At 42.6% G+C, this 21621-nt stretch overlaps 1 protein-coding gene across 1 annotated transcript in view; it reads right to left on the bottom strand.

Moving 5' to 3' along the window:
* LOC127638165 (protein kinase C-binding protein NELL2-like) overlaps positions 1–21621 on the bottom strand; it is a 126170-nt gene that overhangs the window by 91061 nt on the left and 13488 nt on the right. The window contains exons 3-7 of the mRNA XM_052119580.1: positions 15702–15852; positions 8919–9092; positions 8726–8822; positions 1668–1740; positions 1491–1573 (exon numbers count right to left, since the gene is read on the bottom strand). Of these exons, the coding sequence (XP_051975540.1) occupies positions 1491–1573; positions 1668–1740; positions 8726–8822; positions 8919–9092; positions 15702–15852 (578 nt within the window). The remainder of the gene's footprint in view (positions 1–1490; positions 1574–1667; positions 1741–8725; positions 8823–8918; positions 9093–15701; positions 15853–21621) is intronic.

Genomic DNA, 21621 nt, shown 5'->3' with positions numbered 1-21621 from the left:
CCATCCTCCTATGTTCCCCCACCCTCCCTCCCATGCATGGTGCATCCTATACTGATCAGTCAGGTTTGGAAACCAGGAGGCATCCATCGGGGGAGGGGTACTGTCACGGCCCTGTTTGTGCTGTCAGTTTTGTCTTGTTTCCCTCATGTTTCTCCCTCTTTCTTTGTGTTTTGCATGTGCCACACTGATCAGTCTCTGCCCTGTTGCCCTGCTGACGTGACTACCTAATTAGCTGATCATCTGTGACACTTGCCTCCCTTGTTACCTTCCTGATATCTCTCCCAATATCAGCTCCTTTCGTGTTTAGTCCTGTGCTGAATTTTTTTGTTTGTTTGTGAGTTTTTCGGTTTGGCTATAGAGACTTCGGTTGGTTCTAGTATTATACTAGTTCTGTTTTTAGTTTGCCCTTTCCTCCATTGAGAGAGTTTTTGTTTGTATTTTATATTTTGTTTAATAAAACCAATGTTTTCCTCCATCTCTGCAACTGGGCCCTTCTTTTCTGAAACAACTGTGACATATTCCTATATATACTGTGCATTATAACATTGACAATCAATGGATTTGTCCAAAAAATGTAAATGGTGTCTTTCAGAGGATTTAAATGGAGTTATGATGAAAATAAGGAGCATTTCAAACTGTTCTGAGACCAGTGCAGACAGACAGCACACTGGAGGTTAAGTCATGCACTAAATAGGGAGCAAGGGAGCATCCTATAGCTCTCTATAACTGTTCTGAGACCAGTGCAGACAGACAGCACACTGGAGGGTAAGTCATGCACTAAATAGGGAGCAAGGGAGCATCCTATAGCTCTCTATAACTGTTCTGAGACCAGTGCAGACAGACAGCACACTGGAGGTTAAGTCATGCACTAAATAGGGAGCAAGGGAGCATCCTATAGCTCTCCTATAACTGTTCTGAGACCTGTGCAGACAGACAGCACACTGGAGGTTAATTCGTTCACTAAATAGGGAGCAAGGGAGCATCCTATAGCTCTCTATGCAGTTAAGTCATTCACTAAATAGGGAGCAAGGGAGCATCCTATAGCTCTCCTATAACTGTTCTGAGACCAGTTCAGAGAGACAGCACACTGGAGGTTAAGTCGTTCACTAAATAGGGAGCAAGGGAGCATCCTATAGCTCTCTGTGCAGTTAAGTCATTCACTACTAAGTCATTAATTTGGCATACACCAAATCCTAAAACTGATAGGAGGGCATGCAACATATATATGCCCTAGACTACACACCAGAAGCTGTTTCTATGATTTTTTCTCATTACCTTTCTATCAATTTTCCCAAAATTAAAACGTTTCTCTTAATAAAGTTTTTTTAAGTTAGTGTTCTTGTAAACCAAGTGTGCAACAGTGTCAGTAAACCACATGCTTGAGATGAAATACAAAATAGAGAAAAATCAAGGGAAATTTCACTTTTTATTGACCCTCGTGTTTTTGGGTCGTGACCCCCCAGTTGAGAACCCCTGAAATTGTGTTTTACCTTACTGGAGGTCTTAGCCAAGATGTCTTGCAGCTCCATGATCTTCTGCACGAGTCCATGGAAGTCATTACAGGTCGGGCAGGCTGAGAAACATAAATGAGATCCTTCAGCATTAATATGCATCTTTCAATCAGCAAATAGTGCATCATTACAGATAAACGAATGAATTGCACGTACTGCGATTGAGGTCGGGGCATTGCGTGATGTATCCTTGAGGCATTACAAGAATCTGCACGTCCTGCATCACACCCTGCAATCAAAGCACAGGTCAGAGGTTTGTCAAAAACACAGAAATATTAATTAAGTACATTATAAGCACATTAAATATCATTAACTCAGAAAACAATGACCTTGAGTTGTTTTTGTGAACTTATGGCATGTCGTGAATGCAGAAGTAAAGAAGCGTAGCTAAAAAAATATCATTGTGGCTAGAATAATCTTGTTATGCTCTATAACGCATTAATAAGCATGTAATTACATTTACATTTACATTTATGCATTTGGCAGACTCTTTTATACAAAGCGACTCACAGAGCACTTATTACAGGGACAATCCCCCCGGAGCAACCTGGAGTTAAGTGTCTTACTCAAGGACACAATGGTGGTGACTGTGGGGATCAAACCAGCAACCTCCTGATTACCAGTTATGTGCTTGAACCCACTACACCACCACCACTAATTACTTGTGTGGAGTAAATACTAGGAAATGAGAATGTGCATCAACAAAGTTAATAAAACATATGAACTCCATAAGCTCTCAAAAAGCAACTTTAAGTGATAAAACAGTCCTCTGGTTTGCTTTATAAAGTCACTATAGAGTCAACAGCCGGTTTTGCAGTGAAGCCTCGTGGGTAATAAGGTGAAGATGGTAAAAATGTGGCTTTTAGATGCTTCAAGGCTGTTTTTATTTGTTTCGCAGTATGTTAACGGAAAGCATAAGAGATGGAAGACACTAAGAACAGAGCGGAATAAAGGGCAAAGATAACATTGACCTTTTCCAGGACACATTCTGTGCATTATCACCTGTTACTGCGATAGGTACAGATGAAACTTTACTGCTTTCTACCTCGAACTGGGGTTTATATGTAGTGCTTTTATCTCCTTATGGAACCAAACTTACACATTGAACTCAGCAAATGGTGCTGGACAATACACAGAGTTTTTCCTTTGCGATATAATCAATGAAATGTCATTAGTATTCGTCGAATTGGATGTCAAGTGTGCTTCTAACATACTTCAGATATGCACTGATACAGTATGAGTATGTACAATAGCCCATATTAGCAGCTACTTAAATGTAAACAGGCTTTAGAGATGTACAATAGTTTGCAGATCCTCTACAGAATTCATGCAACTTGTTATACTGTATATGAGATTAATGCAATAAAAGTCAATTGGCCATGAAGATTTGACAATTACTTGCAAGCATGCGCTAAGTCTGGGCACAAGCGGGTTTGGCGAAATAGCGTGCGTAAGATGCTAATCGGGTCAACTGAGGGTCTTCACTGGCACCGTCTCCAGTAGTCCCTAGTCAAGCACCGGTGATGTAAACAAACACAACGCATTCATAATAAGTTGAACGAACGGGACACGCTCCTTAAGTTAATAATTGTCATCTGTTAGCAGACGAATCGTGGCTAGCATTAGCAGCGGTTGTTTCGGTGAAACGAATATGTAATCCAATTAACGAAGTGGTCAAAGAACACATTTGGTAACGACCTTCCCAAATCGGAACATTACACCTTAAAAATCGCTCCGGTGGAAAAACAGGCCACGCCCACACTCATTATTTCCCGTTTGAAAACGCATCTTTTTTTCTCTATGTTTTGTCCGTCCACACCAAGATGTGGCGGCACATATTGACAGTGAAAACGCTCTCCCAAGTGGATACATTTGAAAACGGCGTCTTCGCGTTGTAGTGTGGACGGGGACGACGGAGATATCTGAAAACGATGAGGTGTTTGTTGTCATGTGATCCGGTCATGTGATCCATTCAAGCCAAAATGATCAAGGTGGCGGCCCGTGTTGTAGCGGCGTTGTCGTTTGAAGTTATTTGGAATTGCTGTCCGGTGACGAAACACGAGGACAAGACCGCACATGGAAATAGCCTCTAAACTCTTCCAAGCTTTATAATGGGAGTGAATGGTACCTTAGATTTTGAAGCCCAAAAATGTAATCCATCCATTGTAGAAGTAATCCATACAGCTCCAGGGGGTTAATAAAGGCCGTCTGAAGTGATGCGTTTGTGTAAGAAACATACCCATATGTTCGGTAACGGCCGTCCACGCGCTCACGAGAGAGTCGAGTTTGCCCACATAGTGCAAACACTCCCGCTCATGCCCACTTGCGCTGGCAGGAACATTGGATAAGGCGTTGTGCACGGTCGTGGTGTTGCACTCTCATGAAAGTAGAGCTCTGTATGTTCGACGGCACCACCTGCTTCACCCCATAAAACCGAGGTCTGAGATTAGTCCAAAGCATATTTATATTTATGTCATATACATATCACTACCATCATTTGTCTTCAGGTATTTCGCCTTCCAGTTGCCTAGCAAAGATCTTTTTTAGTTTATCAAGTATATTTAGCTTGCACAGCATTTCATTTTTTTATTTGGATTACGACAAATATAATTTCGACTCGTTCCTCTGGCCAATATTTGGAGGTTTAAAGGCAGAAATGTGATGCTTATAATTTTATAAAAGCACTTATATTAATTATTCTGTTAAAACTTGTGTATAATTTGAGCTGTGAAGTTGATAAAATCGATTTTGGGATTACAGGGTGTGGCAGGGCGGTGTTGTGATTCTGCACAGCCGGCCCCTAATCAGGCTACTCAAGACTCCGAGAGGGATAAAGGCCGACTGGCGATGGCAGTGCGACTGCAGCTGTCCGACAGCCGGTTCTCACCTCCTCCTTTTCCTTTTACACTGGTAGCAAAACCCGGGAAGGAGGAGGGATGTGGCGTAGTAGAGTTCTCGCCGCTATCATCCACCCCAACGGAGCAGCCGTGACCATCCGCCGGAGGACGGAGGAGCCCGACCGCCTGAGAGCGGAGGAACGGCCGCCAACAGCGAGGGGAGGAAGGGCTCCTAACCGACCGCCTGGAGCGGGAGAACTGCTGCCGGGGTGGTGGAGGCCACTACCGCCACCGGGACGCCACCGGGACGCCACCGGGACGCGGCGGGGCATTCCGTCCGCCTGGGGCCGAAGGACTGCCTCCAACCCTCCCGGTGAAGCGCGGCTAAATGTATTACATTTTTCCTTCTCTCTCCTCTCTCTCTCTTACGGCATGTAAGTACCGCATTTTTTAGTTTTTAGTTTTTCCCTGCCTCATCCAGGTAGACGGGGATGACCTGCCGGCAGACGGGCAGAAGGCACCCCCCTCCCCAGGGAAAGAGGGGGACGGATGTACGTCATGCCGAGAGCTTTATGACAGTAAAATCATGTTTACACACTTATTGTTTATGTCTGGTGTCGATACTTCTGAAACAGTATTTGAATGTTTACAGATTAAACCCCATTGACTTGTATTGTAAGTGATAGTTTATAGTTAATACGGTTTACAAAAATATTTGCATTTATGAAGTTTTCTTGTTCGTTTTTGTTTTCATTTATGATAATATCCATAATGGCAGATACCTCTAAAATATCCATTTTAACCTGTGTTTGAGAAGCATTTTTCATCATGACCCGTGCACCGCCGTAATCAAACACTCCACTCAGAATCCAGCGGAGATGAAACACTGTTTTTAACACGGCGGGAATCAACGGAGTGTGGGGAACCGCGGCGGGTTTAATAGGAGGTGGGCAAGGCCGCGCTCTATGTAATTGAACATAATATGCATTGGGCAGAGGAAAGGATGTGGGTGGCACAAGCGTAATAACAGCTTGTGGTCGCCGCTGTCCCACTCTGATACACATAACAACCACATACAGATTCAATTTGTTTCATATTTGCCTTAATTTGATTGGCCTTCATACCTTGGACACGCAGCGCTCTGCAGCATCGCATATAGACACTCTGTATCCATGGCAACCTGGCCCATCTCGCTCTCCCAGAAAGGCATTTTTGCCCTCACAGGAGTCGAGCGCCGTGACTTATGAGAAATTGTTTTCGAAATTGTCTTGCTTCTTCAATTTTCCAGCAATAAATTCCAAAGCCGATGCAGCTTTCCCAGGATTCTTCATGGCGATGAGAGGCAAATAGAGGTGAGCACTCGGAATTCAGATGAACTCGGGATGTAATTTAGTTTCAGTGCTTTTCGCACACACTCGCAGCGAGTGTTTAAATTAGGGGCCTTCACTCGGTCAACGAGTGTTGAATCATTGCTAATCGAACGGTAATGGTGCCTTTGATCACAGCCGTCTAAAACTGTACATCAATATTTCTCAGCAGCACTTTGAGTGCAAACGGCCGCTCCACTGTCAATGAAGTTTAATGCACAATCTTGTTTTTTAATATTCCAGGGAAAATGAATTGGCTGAAAATCAAAGGAAACGTTCAACGACATCTTGACACGTTCAAAACGAATTGAAGATGTGTGTGATTTGTATACCTGAATAAAAAAAGAGAGATTTATTTGCTTTTAGTCGAAAACCAGCAGACCGTAAGAGCACTAATCAGCGTCTCCGTGGAGACAGAAGCAGGGGTGCGGGGTGAGAACGCTCGTCAAGAGCCACAAACACCCCCATATGCCAATTAACACAAGAGATATTTTACAATCTGCAGTGACACTTACATATCTTTAAGAGCTCACACACACACACACACACACACACACAACAGTGTATGTTAATGAGAATTAAATACGGCTCTGAACTCTAATAGATCACAGATGAGGGTGTGAATTACAATAAAGAATTGAATTCCTCTCACATCACTGAATGCAAATATCCATGTGAATATAATATTCTATTTGATGTATCCTACTGCTTATTGCACACTGTATACATGCCGTATATACAGTAATGCATACTGTTTTAAGAATATTATGAGAGAATGTGCATTATGCAACAATAAAGGTTGCAGTACTATGCACAGATAAAGTAGTATCTAGTATGCTGTATTATCGTGTAAATGTATCGTTGCATAATTCATAAGAAATGCAATATGTATTATATGTACTGTGCTGCATTGTTTTGTAAACTGCAATATGCTCCATTTAACAGCAGTATGCTTACATTGCATAATTAGTGTTAAATACAGTTTGCAGTGATAGTTGAATGCACAGATAAACAAAGTAGTATGTAGTACGCTATAATATTTTGTAAACTGTAGGAGTGTATACTGCATTTAACCGTAGTATGCTATATTACATTGTATAATTAGAGAGAAATGCAGTATGCACTGATAAGCAAATAGTATGTAGTATGCTGCATTATTTTGTAAACTGTAGTATGCTACATTTAACCATAGTATGCTACATTGAATTGCATAATTAGTGAAGTATGCAGTGATAAACATTTCAGTTGCATGCACTTATAAGCAAATAGTATGTAGTATGCTACAATATTTTGTAAACTGTAGTACTGTATACTACATTTAACCGTAGGATGCTATATTACATTGTATAATTAGAGAGAAATGCAGTATGCACTGATAAGCAAATAGTATGTAGTACGCTATAATATTTTGTAAACTGTAGGAGTGTATACTGCATTTAACCGTAGGATGCTATATTACATTGTATAATTAGAGAGAAATGCAGTATGCACTGATAAACAAATAGTATGTAGTATGCTGCATTATTTTGTAAACTGTATGCTACATTAAACGGTAGTATGGTACATTATAATTAGCAAGAAATGCATTATGCAATTCTAATGTTTCAGTAGTATGCATGAATAAAGTAGTATGTAGCATTTTGCATTAAACTGTAGTATACCACATTAAACCATAGTATGCTACATTATATTCCATATTCAGTGAGAAATGTAGTATGCAGTGATAAACATTTCAGTTGCATGAACTGATAAGCAAATAGTATGTAGTATGCTGCATTATTTTGCAAACTGTAGTATGCTACATTTAACCGTAGTATGCTATATTCTATTGTATAATTAGAGAGAAATGCAGTATGCACTAATAAACAAATAGTATGTAGTATTCTGCATTATCCTGCAAACTGTAGTATGCCACATTATATTGCTTAATTCATAAGAAATGCATTATGCAATGATAAACATCTCAGTAGAATGCATGGAAAAACAAAGTAGTATGTAGTATGCTGCATTATTTTGCAAACTGTAGTATGCTACATTTAACCGTAGTATGCTACATTTAACCGTAGTATGCTACATTTAACCGTAGTATGCTACATTGCATTGCATAATTAGTAAGAATGCAGTATGAAATGATAAACTTTTCTGTTTTAGTATGTAGCATGCTGCATTATTTTGTAAACTAAACTATACTACATAGTTGCCACATGATCTTATGATGCTTAATTCAGCGAGTGGTGGCAGATGATGTGGAAATACAAAGAGACTGGAAAGAGTGCTCGGCACGTGAGGTAGAATACCGTAAATGTTGCACAAAGGGACATTCTGCAATGCAATGCTGGTCATTTGGAGCAAGAGGAACAGAGTATGAAAGACATTGCTTTTGGGGGGGAATTGTGTTCACCTGAGACGTTAAACTGAGGTCCTGACTCTCTGTGGTCATTCAAAATCCCAGGACACTTCTAGTAAAGAGTAGGGGTGTAACCCCGGCGTCCTGCCTCAATTCCCACATTGACCCTTCTCAATCATGGCCTCGTAATAATCCCCATCCACTAATTAACTCTTCTCTCTCCTCTCCGTCAGTAGCTGGTGTGTGGTGAGTGTACTGGCGCACTATGGCTGCCGTCCCATCATCCAGGTGGATGCTGCACACTGGTGGTGTTTGAGGAGAGTCAAACACCACCGGTCACTGTGTAAAGCGCTTTGAACGGTCACTGTGTAAAGCGCTTTGAACGGTCACTGTGTGAAGCGCTTTGAACGGTCACTGTGTGAAGCGCTTTGAACGGTCACTGTGTAAAGCGCTTTGAACGGTCACTGTGTAAAGCGCTTTGAGTGTACTGTCAGAAAAGCGCTATATAAATGTAACGTGGGTTGAACTGATCCCCTGTTTACTTAACAGGGGAGCTGTTCTGTTAACTTTGCATTATGGGATATATTCCATGCAGTTTGCTCTTTGGTATACTGCACGTTTTGGCAATGATACTATAGTAACTATATATAGTTAATAAAATACCTTAAATAAGCTGTGCACACTGTTTCTCTGTCCGACCCAAAACGAGGTGTCTTCTGGTATTTCCATGAGAGGAATCGCTACCACTCGCTCATAGATTCTGAAGAGAAACGTCACAAAGTTGACATGTTTAAAAGGCTGTCAGTTTGAGGGAATATACATGTATGTAAAAACGCTGCACTATTGAGTACTCTACCTGTTGCAGTCAACATACAGTGCCACATGTGAAGCACTGATGGCCACCGAGACTTTGTGCCACTGGTCGTCGGCGAGCATGTACGGGAAAATCTCTGTGTACGTTTGCTTATCCTTCGTCTGGAAGTGAAGACGCAGTTCACTCTTCTGCCCGCTACTCTCCAGTTCCAACAATCTGCAGGAAATCAAAGGACACATATGTCAATTATACACTGTAAAAGTGCAACTGTCATCGTTTACTCACTCTAATGTCATTCCAAATGACTTTGAACACAAAAGGAGATGTTTAGCAGAATGTTAGCCTCAGTCAACATTCACCTTAACTGTATCGAAAAAAGATGCAAAGAAAGTGAATGGCGACTTTGGCTAACATTCTGCTAAGCATCTCCTTTTGTGTTCACCGTAAGAAAAAGGGTCATTTGGAACGTCGTGAGAGTGAACTGTCATTTAAATTGCTTTTTCTACCTGAGCTGATCATTAAAAGTTACTTTAGTGGTGTAACTACATGTAGTCAGGTTGAATCGTCTTCTTAAATAATATTGGACTTTTTCTAGCATGTTCTACAAACAATAGCGATCAAAGCAAAAAGAGGGGAAAAAATGCACATTTATCGACATCACGGCAGCCACAGGATCAAAACAAAGTTGCTTTGAGAATTCAGCTGCTTAGCTTCCTTGCTCTTTATTTTCCTTTGCTAACACCACAGAGATTAGCGCTGTACTGTGTATCACAGCAAAACTGCTCAAACAATTTAGAGGCTAATTAGTGATGTTTTCTAAGTCAAGCCTCAGTATTATTATTGCTGATACTCGGCGGAAGACGTTTGAACAAACTAAACGTTTAGCGTGTATGTCGTGCTGCAGCGCTTGTGCTACAGACATGAATGTGAGAGATCACTTTCGATTTTCATCAGATGGATGTTAAACGAGCGAAATATCTAGATCTAAATATAGACTTATATTAAAGGAGTGACTCAAGGAATATCTGGACTGTTTTCACAAGTATGCAACTACCAACAACACTAAAGAAACCACATAGCAACACAATAAAAACCACCCAAAACACTTTAGCAACCACCCTTACGAAAATCGAGTTCATGGCAAATTTGCCGCAAACTTGCTGCCAATTCACCACTGATCAGGACTGGACTGGTAATCTGGCATACCGAACATTTTACCGGTGGGCCGACGCACTTTGGAGCCGATCAGGGGCGGACTCGCCATCGGGAGAACTGGGCCGGCTGGTGGGCCGACGCACTTTGAGGTCGATCAGGGGCGGACTGGCCATCGGGAGAACTGGGCCGGCTGGTGGGCCAACGCACTTTGGGGGTCGATCAGGGGTGGACTGGCCATCGGGAGAACTGGGCCGGCTGGTGGGCCGACGCACTTTGGGGCTGATCAGGGGCGGACTGGCCATCGGGAGAACTGGGCTGGCTGGTGGGCCGACGCACTTTGGGGCCGATCAGGGGTGGACTGGCCATCGGGAGAACTGGGCCGGCTGGTGGGCCGACACACTTTGGGGTCGATCAGGGGTGGACTGGCCATCGGGAGAACTGGGCCGGCTGGTGGGCCGATGCACTTTGGGGCCGATCAGGGGCGGACTGGCCATCGGGAGAACTGGGCCAGCCGGTGGGCCGACGCACTTTGGGGTCGATCAGGGGCGGACTGGCCATCGGGAGAACTGGGCCGGCTGGTGGGCCGACGCACTTTGGGGCCGATCAGGGGCGGACTGGCCATCGGGAGAACTGGGCCGGCTGGTGGGCCGACGCACTTTGGGGCTGTTCAGGGGCGGACTGGCCATCGGGAGAACTGGGCTGGCTGGTGGGCCGACACACTTTGGGGGTCGATCAGGGGCGGACTGGCCATCGGGAGAACTGGGCTGGCTGGTGGGCCGACACACTTTGGGGTCGATCAGGGGTGGACTGGCCATCGGGAGAACTGGGCTGGCTGGTGGGCCGACACACTTTGGGGTCGATCAGGGGTGGACTGGCCATCGGGAGAACTGGACTGGCTGGTGGGCCGACGCACTTTGGGGTCGATCAGGGATGGACTGGCCTTCGGGAGAAATCCCCTTAAATAACAATAATTAAATATATAATGATGAAATAATTATAATTAGTACAATACTAATAATACAAATAATAATATGGTATTCAGATAATTAAAATGCATTACATTATTGCGGCAGAGGAGTTAAGCCAATATATTGTTTATTTGTATATTATTGAACGTAAGCCAATGTTGTGCTGTCTGCTGAAGGGTTGGTTTGTTCTCTGAATAAGCTGTGCATTGCCTATACAGCTGAAGTTTCACTTACTGCCCCCTGGAGAAAACAGGTGGTACTACAAGCTTGAATTGCTCAGGAATGTTCCTTATTACGGTCCGGGTTTAGTTGCGTTATTATTATTTATAACTAATCGCTCTAAATTAATGAATTAAATCAACAGCCCAAGTTCATAATTAAAGAAAAAAATAAATAAGCCTTCGTGACTTATTTTGTAAACACGCTCTCACTTACAGACGTGAACGAACAAGTCAGGGGCTGTTCACACCGAACGTGTTTTTGTGCACATCAGTGTAAACCCCATCTGGGCAAGCGGACTGGCCTTCGGGAGAACTGGGCCGGCCGGTGGGCCGATTTTGTTGTAAAAATAAAGCATAAAAAGTACATGGCCCCTGCGGCACACCGCCAGCATGAGGGATCCACACTTGCCTCTAATGACCTGAAAGCATCTATTTACCTTTCCGAATGTCCTCCGTAATAATATCCCAAGAGAATTCCATCACAGCACATCAATGGATATGCACCTCTCAAACCACTGATGCTTAATGCAAGTCCCAAGTCCCAAAGTCATGCCGATTTTGGAGTTAGAAAACATTAAATAGCATATACAGATTAGTTTTCAGCACCCTTCACCTCACATCATGTTGTAATTCCTCTGCGTTACTTGTCTCCGTTGAGATTTAGGTGGAAACGCTGATGGGGAAAGCTGCCAACAAACTCATCAGCCCCGCCTGCATGTGCCGTCTACCAATTTATATTTCCTCCATTTTACAGAAAACCCTTCATGCTCGAAAGCATTATTCGAGAGAAGCCAATTACAGAAACGCAGGTTTTGATTTATATCCAAACAGGCACCTAAAGTGTTCTGTTCCTCCCGCCTTGCACTTCTAGTCAGTGTTGTTACACACACAAAAGAAACCAAGAAAGAGAATATCAATACCAGCCCGAGCCGACCCAACGTCAGACCCACCTGTGTTATTGACTCTTAATTACCATCTTTCACTGGCTTCAATAAACACAGTTCAACGAGCACAATTAGGGTAAGCGCAGCTATAATTCTGGGGTGGCCTCGTGCTGTTGTTGTCTTAGTGAATATGATGTTGTTCTTTTCAAACGGCAGGGTTGTAGAGACCCCTATCACTAAAATACTCTTGACCTGATAACCCTAAAACGCCTTCAGACTCTAAAACACACCTCGACTCCAAACTGCCGGCAGTAAGAGATGATAGTTCATGTTATATTAACTAAATTTTATTGTTAACGGTGTAGTAGTGCATGATGAAAAGTGCTGTTCAGTCTTCAGTATTGTTCATTGTTTATTCATGTTAACGAATGTAGTTCTTTAATGTCAAGTGTTACCATAAAAACATCCAAACATGATATTAAGAGACTGTAAGTGTATACATAAAAACACAATCTGAAAAATTTGAGAACATTCCAGGTTATTTTCTATTTTCATGTTAGATCACCAAGATTCAGTGCATAACCTCGTTCTTTATAATAATGTGCACAATATTGTTTACAATAAGACCAGGAAGGTGAATTAAGACAGTAAATAGAGTAAATGTACAAACTTTGACCTTGACTTGAAAAAGCTTGGTCTGAAAGTTTAATCAAGTTTAAAACTCAAGATCTAGTAACATCTAGTACATTTTGAAGTTTTAGTTGTCAGCTGTTGCTAGCCATTGCTAGTATGTTTTACAACGTAGTTTTAGGCATTGCTCGCATGTTTTAGCATGACATTAGCGTCTTGATAGCATGTTAGTAGCTTGTTGCACTTACCTATGTTTTTGTTAGCATATTTAAGCACTTAGCTTGGCAATGTTAGCACGTTTAGCATGTTGCTAGCTAGTTTTAGCACTTAGGCAGGCAATGTTAGCATGTGTTAACATGATGCTAATATGATGCTAGCTAGATTTAACACTTAGCTAGGCAATGTTAACCTGTTCATATGATGCTAGTTTGTTTTAACAGTTAGCTAGGCAATATTGGCATGTGTTAGCATTTTGCAAGCATGTTTTAGCTGTTAGCTAGGCAATGTTAGCATGTGTTGGATGTTGCTATCATGTTGCTAGCTAGATTTAACACATAGCTAGGCAATGTTAACATGTGTTCACATGATGTTAACTTGTTTTAACAGTTAGCTAGACAATATTAGCATGTGTTAACATGATGCTAGCATGTTTTAACAGTTAGCTAGTCAATATTAGCATGTGTTAACATGATGCTAACATGTTTTAACAGATAGCTAGGCAATGTTAGCATGTTGCTAGCATGTTGTTAGCTAGTTTTAGCAGTTATCTAGGCAATGGTAATGTGTTAGCATGATTCTAGTCTGTTTTAACAGTTATCTAGGCAATGTTAGCATGTGTTATCATGATTCTAACATGTTTTAACAGTTATCTCGGCAATATTAGCTTGTGTTAACATGATGCTAGCATGTTTTAGCAGTTAGCTAGGCAATGTTAGCATGTTTTTGCATGATGCTAGCATGTTTTAGCAGTTATCTAGGTGATGTGAGCATGTGTTAGCATGATGCTAGCATGTTGCTAGCTAGTTTTAGCACTTAGGTGTTGCAAGCATGTGTTAAATAGACAGTAAATATATTTTTGTTTTGTTTTGTGGCATGCTGTTGATTACAACAGACAATAATTTAGACTCATTTACAGTAAAGAACTTACAATGGGAAGTTATACTTTTCCAATATACAGCAGTTTTTTGGTGACTTCATTCTACATTTTTGCAAACTTCGATGGCGGCAGTGAAGGAAAATTAGGTGTTTAAACAGTCTTCCTGGAGAGAGACAGAGAATTGTTATTATTTCTGCTGAGTGCTGCTCTTATACTTGACTCTGTGAGGGAAAACTTCTAATCAGTCTTGAGGGAATGCTGGATGTGGACACAGCAGGTGAAGTTAATGATGAGCTGCACCGCGACAGCACAACAGCACGCTAAGGGAGGCAGAATTCACTGCAGCTTGCCGGTCACACCACTAAAAATGAGGCCTGAGCTGATCTCGAGGGAATATTCTCGTTTCTTAATTCTCATGCTTTGTCTACACACTCCAATATACTGTAAATGTAGATACCAAGAACAAAAACAGCTTACTTTAGCAAAACAAATACTTCTACACTCACCTAAAGGATTATTAGGAACACATACTAATACTGTGTTTGACCCCCTTTCGCCTTCAGAACTGCCTTAATTCTACGTGGCATTGATTCAACAAGGTGCTGAACGCATTCTTTAGAAATGTTGGCCCATATTGATAGGATAGCATCTTGCAGTTGATGGAGATTTGTGGGATGCACATCCAGGGCACGAAGCTCCCGTTCCACCACATCCCAAAGATGCTCTATTGGGTTGAGATCTGGTGACTGTGGGGGCCATTTTAGTACAGTGAACTCATTGTCATGTTCAAGAAACCAATTTGAAATGATTCGAGCTTTGTGACATGGTGCATTATCCTGCTGGAAGTAGCCATCAGAGGATGGGTACATGGTGGCCATAAAGGGATGGACATGGTCAGAAACAATGCTCAGGTAGGCCGTGGCATTTAAACGATGCCCAATTGGCACTAAGGGGCCTAAAGTGTGCCAAGAAAACATCCCCCACACCATTACACCACCACCACCAGCCTGCACAGTGGTAACAAGGCATGATGGATCCATGTTCTCATTCTGTTTACGCCAAATTCTGACTCTACCATCTGAATGTCTCAACAGAAATCGAGACTCATCAGACCAGGCAACATTTTTCCAGTCTTCAACTGTCCAATTTTGGTGAGCCTCTTTTTCCTATTTGTAGTGGAGATGAGTGGTACCCGGTGGGGTCTTCTGCTGTTGTAGCCCATCCGCCTCAAGGTTGTGCGTGTTGTGGCTTCACAAATGCTTTGCTGCATACCTCGGTTGTAACGAGTGGTTATTTCAGGCAAAGTTGCTCTTCTATCAGCTTGAATCAGTCGGCCCATTCTCCTCTGACCTCTAGCATCAACAAGGCATTTTCGCCCACAGGACTGCCGCATACTGGATGTTTTTCCCTTTTCACACCATTCTTTGTAAACCCTAGAAATGGTTGTGCGTGAAAATCCCAGTAACTGAGCAGAATGTGAAATACTCAGACCGGCCCGTCTGGCACCAACAACCATGCCACGCTCAAAATTGCTTAAATCACCTTTCTTTCCCATTCTGACATTCAGTTTGGAGTTCAGGAGATTGTCTTGACCAGGACCACACCCCTAAATGCATTGAAGCAACTGCCATGTGATTGGTTGATTAGATAATTGCATTAATGAGAAATTGAACAGGTGTTCCTAATAATCCTTTAGGTGAGTGTATATGACAGGTGTTCTCCCAACCTGGCACGGCCACTGACGTCAACTACAAAAGATATAGAAAGCCTTTCCTTATCCCTTTAAAATTGTAACTATTTATTTTGCTAACGTAACTATACATGATTATATGCTTAGATGCATTTCATAATTTGCATTTGTTTGTTCTCACCTCCTTTCGGCATGATGTATGGACAGTATAACTCCAGAGTTGAGTTTCTCTTGCTTGAGCGTCAATGCAATGGTGAACTCGCTCTTTCCACGCAGTTTCTGCAGCATGCGGCCTGCGGCATCATCAGGGACTCTCACGCTCCGGGACGCGCCTGTGGAGAGAGAATTCATTTACATTTCACACGGACACTAATTCTTGATAGATGCTATCAGTGTGGTGAACAGTAAAACAGGGGCGGACTGGGAAGAGAAATCGGCCCTGGATTTTAAAGCATTATTGGTCGTTTATGAGGGTTTGCATGGTTTGGCTCCTCCATATACTTCTGATCTTCTTTCATTTCATCATAATACATCCAGAGACCTCAGATCAGCCAATAATCTATAGTTGACTGTTCCAAGGACACGTCTCAAACTGAAAGGGGATCGAGCCTTCTCAGTGGCTGCTCCACAGCTCTGGAATAATTTGCCACTTTACATAAAATCTGCATCAACATTTAATTGATTTATTGATTTAAAATCTCTTCTTAAAACTCATCTATTTATTATTGCATAAGGTCACAAGTAGGTGAAGTGGTACATTTTTTGTGCATTGTCTGTGATTGTGTTTTGTGTCCTAATTTTATTTATTACGCTATTTGTTTAAACTCTGTACAGCACTTTGGCCAACAGCTGTTGTTTTTAAATGTGCTTTATAAATAGCTATGAATGACTGACATAGAAACTGGCCCACTGTCCTTTTCTACATAATTGCTGCTGTTTTGTGCCCCCTTTTCAGCCTATTGCGGCCCATTCAGCATAATGCGTGGCCCGTTTCAGCTTATCGTGGCCCGTTCGGCCCCATTTCGTGGCTGGCCCACTGGGAAAAGTCCCAGTTCTTCCTATGGCCAGTCCACCCCTGCTGTAAAATAAAAACTCTAGTAAATCGCTTCCTATGAGATGTTACCAACTTAGTAAACAGTACAGTAAGAACCCTAGTATAGCTATTTGATATGAGGCGCTAGCAACGTAGTAAATAGTACAGTAAGAGCTGTAGTATAGCTGGTTGCTGTGAGGCGCTAACAACGTAGTAAATAGTACAGTGAGAGCTGTAGTATAGCTAGTTGCTGTGAGGCGCTAACAACGTAGTAAATAGTACAGTGAGAGCTGTAGTATAGCTAGTCGCTGTGAGGCGCTAGCAACGTAGTAAATAGTACAGTAAGAGCTGTAGTATAGCTGGTTGCTGTGAGGCGCTAACAACGTAGTAAATAGTACAGTGAGAGCTGTAGTATAGCTAGTTGCTGTGAGGCGCTAACAACGTAGTAAATAGTACAGTGAGAGCTGTAGTATAGCTAGTCGCTGTGAGGCGCTAGCAACGTAGTAAATAGTACAGTAAGAGCTGTAGTATAGCTGGTTGCTGTGAGGCGCTAACAACATAGTAAATAGTACAGTGAGAGCTGTAGTATAGCTAGTTGCTGTGAGGCGCTAACAACGTAGTAAATAGTACAGTGAGAGCTGTAGTATAGCTGGTCGCTGTGAGGCGCTAGCAACGTAGTAAATAGTACAGTGAGAGCTGTAGTATAGCTGGTCGCTGTGAGGCGCTAACAACGTAGTAAATAGTACAGTGAGAGCTGTAGTATAGCTAGTCGCTGTGAGGCGCTAGCAACGTAGTAAATAGTACAGTGAGAGCTGTAGTATAGCTAGTCGCTGTGAGGCGCTAACAACGTAGTAAATAGTACAGTGAGAGCTGTAGTATAGCTGGTCGCTGTGAGGCGCTAACAACGTAGTAAATAGTACAGTGAGAGCTGTAGTATAGCTGGTCGCTGTGAGGCGCTAACAACGTAGTAAATAGTACAGTGAGAGCTGTAGTATAGCTAGTCGCTGTGAGGCGCTAGCAACGTAGTAAATAGTACAGTGAGAGCTGTAGTATAGCTAGTCGCTGTGAGGCGCTAGCAACGTAGTAAATAGTACAGTGAGAGCTGTAGTATAGCTAGTCGCTGTGAGGCGCTAACAACGTAGTAAATAGTACAGTGAGAGCTGTAGTATATCTAGTCGCTGTGAGGCGCTAACAACGTAGTAAATAGTACAGTGAGAGCTGTAGTATAGCTAGTCGCTGTGAGGCGCTAGCAACGTCGTAAATAGTACAGTAAGAACTGTAGTATAGCTAGTCGCTGTGAGGCGCTAGCAACGTCGTAAATAGTACAGTAAGAGCTATAGTATAGCTAGTCGCTGTGAGGCGCTAGCAACGTCGTAAATAGTACAGTGAGAACTGTAGTATAGCTAGTCGCTGTGAGGCGCTAACAATGACGTAAATAGTGCAGTAAGAGCTATAGTATAGCTAGTTGCTGTGAGGCGCTAGCAACGTAGTAAATAGTACAGTAAGTGCTATAGTATAGCTAGTTGCTGTGAGGCGCTAACAACGTCGTAAATAGTGCAGTAAGAGCTATAGTATAGCTAGTTGCTGTGAGGCGCTAGCAACGTAGTAAATAGTAGCCTACAGTAAGAACTGTAGTATAGCTAGTTGCTGTGAGGCACTAGCAACGTAGTAAATAGTAGCCTACAGTAAGAACTGTAGTATAGCTAGTTGCTGTGAGGCGCTAATAACGTAGTAAATAGGACAGTAAGAGCTATAGTATAGCTAGTTGCTGTGAGGCGCTAACAACGTAGTAAATAGGACAGTAAGAGCTATAGTATAGCTAGTTGCTGTGAGGCGCTAGCAACGTCGTAAATAGTACAGTAAGAGCTATAGTATAGCTAGTCGCTGTGAGGCGCTAGCAACGTCGTAAATAGTGCAGTAAGAGCTATAGTATAGCTAATTGCTGTGAGGCGCTAGCAACATAGTAAATAGTACAGTAAGAGCTATAGTATAGCTAGTTGCTGTGAGGCGCTAACAACGTCGTAAATAGTGCAGTAAGAGCTATAGTATAGCTAGCTGCTGTGAGGCGCTAGCAACGTAGTAAATAGTAGCCTACAGTAAGAACTGTAGTATAGCTAGTTGCTGTGAGGCGCTAGCAACATAGTAAATAGTAGCCTACAGTAAGAACTGTAGTATAGCTAGTTGCTGTGAGGCGCTAGCAACGTAGTAAATAGTACAGTAAGAGCTGTAGTAGGCCCTATAGCTAGTTGCTGTGAGGCGCTAACAACATCGTAAATAGTACAGTAAGAGCTGTAGTATAGCTGGTTGCTGTGAGGCGCTAGCAATGTAGTAAATAGTACAGTAAGAGCTATAGTATAGCTAGTTGCTGTGAGGCGCTAACAACATCGTAAATAGTACAGTAAGAGCTGTAGTAGGCTATAGCTAGTTGCTGTGAGGCGCTAGCAACGTAGTAAATAGTACAGTAAGAGCTATAGTATAGCTAGTTGCTGTGAGGCGCTAGCAACGTAGTAAATAGTAGCCTACAGTAAGAACTGTAGTATAGCTAGCTGCTGTGAGGCGCTAGCAACGTAGTAAATAGTAGCCTACAGTAAGAACTGTAGTATAGCTAGTTGCTGTGAGGCGCTAGCAACGTAGTAAATAGTACAGTAAGAACTGTAGTATAGCTAGCTGCTGTGAGGCGCTAGCAACGTAGTAAATAGTAGCCTACAGTAAGAACTGTAGTATAGCTAGTTGCTGTGAGGCGCTAGCAACGTAGTAAATAGTACAGTAGACTGTAGTAGGCCCTATAGCTAGTTGCTGTGAGGCACTAACAACATCGTAAATAGTACAGTAAGAGCTGTAGTATAGCTAGTTGCTGTGAGGCGCTAGCAACGTAGTAAATAGTACAGTAAGAGCTATAGTATAGCTAGTTGCTGTGAGGCGCTAACAACATCGTAAATAGTACAGTAAGAGCTGTAGTAGGCTATAGCTAGTTGCTGTGAGGCGCTAGCAACGTAGTAAATAGTACAGTAAGAGCTATAGTATAGCTAGTTGCTGTGAGGCACTAACAACGTAGTAAATAGTACAGTAAGAGCTATAGTATAGCTAGTTGCTGTGAGGCGCTAACAACGTAGTAAATAGTAGGCTACAGGAAGAGCTGTGGTAAATTACTGATGTGTCTATAAACTGAACATTTTTGCATTTTGCAACCAAGTGCATTTAATTTTAAATATATTCTGTTTATGTGTATTCTGAGAATTGAACCTAAGATCTTGCCGTTGCTAGCGCCATGCTTTAGCAGTTGAGCTACAGGAACCCTAATGTATGCTCATGAATTCATTTGTTTGATATATGAGGAAGTCTGTATTCAAAAGCATAAATAATGTCCGGCTGAATGTTTATGACAGATAACATTCGATTATATGAATGTTTACGTTAGCGTCAGATATTCATAATACACTGTCCTACAGCGTCTGACAGAAACACAGAATTTCAATGACTTCTTCACGTAGGAACAGAGAATATGAGGCAAGAGAGAGAGCTTTTCCTGCACTTATACGATTGTGAAAATAAAAGGAGATGTTTAGCAGAATGTTCACACTGTTCTTTACCACAGAGTGAGTTTGGACAGATCATAGAACAAATGTAAACAGGAGTGCGGCATGAGGGTGAGAAAATGAACGGTTCCTTTAACTGCTTGATAAGTCTATTGAAGAAAGAGAGCGTTTTTTGTGCTTGTACGGTTCCTCCCAGCAAACAAACGCTCCCCCTCCTCTTCCTCTGAAACACGTGTGTCTGCCACTTTTTAATGGAGGCATCAATAAATGATCAGCTCCCTCAGACGCGATCGCATCAAACAGCGCAGCAGCTGCCGGGGGAGCCCGTGACACAGTTATGAGCTTCAGGCCGCGGCGTGTAATGAAGACACGCGGGCCAACTTCTGTAGAAAAAAAAATCTATCAACCTTGAGCGGCAGAGCGGAAGCCCAATTAACAACGATGCCAACCAATAACGAGATCTCGCTTCAGCCTGGCATTTAATTAGTCACCATCCTGTTTTTAGTTCAGTTAAGAACTGCACTGCTGAGAGTCTGTCCATCAATGTGAGGATGTTTCGGTGGAATCGAGACAAACATTATTTCATGGGTACATTTCTACATTCTGGTGTGTTGATTTTTATTTTTTTACAGATTCATAATGAGTCAGCAAAAGTCTAACAGATGTCTGGAGATCTCATTTTCTAATGATAAAAAGCAAAAGTGAAAATAATCCAAAATAGAATAAATGTGTTGAATTTCTAGCCAAACACTTGCATTTAAATATTTAGCACATGCATTAATTTTATATATATATATTTATAAGTGTTTCTCTCACCTCATCTCATCTCAAGCGTGCTCTTCACTGACACTTTTGTCCAAAAATGAGAGCTTCAAAGAGGTTTTGTTGTTAAATACTGTATATATGAGGGGGTCTGTGTATCTCAGTGAGTATTGACGCTGACTATCACACCTGGAGTCACGAGTTTGAATCCAATGGGCGTGCTGAGTGACTCCAGCCTCTAAGCAACCAAATTGGCCCGGTTGCTAGGGAGGGTAGAGTCACATGGGGTAACCAAATTGGTCCGGTTGCTAGGGAGGGTAGAGTCACATGGGGTAACCAAATTGGTCCGGTTGCTAGGGAGGGTAGAGTCACATGGGGTAACCAAATTGGCCCGGTTGCTAGGGAGGGTAGAGTCACTTGGGGTAACCAAATTGGCCCGGATGCTAGGGAGGGTAGAGTCACATGGGGTAACCAAATTGGCCCGGTTGCTAGGGAGGGTAGAGTCACATGGGGTAACCAAATTGGCCCGGTTGCTAGGGAGGGTAGAGTCACATGGGGTAACCAAATTGGCCCGGTTGCTAGGGAGGGTAGAGTCACATGTGGTAACCAAATTGGCCTGGTTGCTAGGGAGGGTAGAGTCACATGGGGTAACCAAATTGGCCCGGTTGCTAGGGAGGGTAGAGTCACATGGGGTAACCAAATTGGCCCGGTTGCTAGGGAGGGTAGAGTCACATGGGGTAACCAAATTGGCCTGGTTGCTAGGGAGGGTA

The sequence above is a fragment of the Xyrauchen texanus genome, chromosome 46, assembly GCF_025860055.1.
Source record: "Xyrauchen texanus isolate HMW12.3.18 chromosome 46, RBS_HiC_50CHRs, whole genome shotgun sequence".
Lineage (NCBI taxonomy): Eukaryota > Metazoa > Chordata > Actinopteri > Cypriniformes > Catostomidae > Xyrauchen > Xyrauchen texanus.
This window is presented reverse-complemented; position numbering and strand designations above follow the sequence as displayed.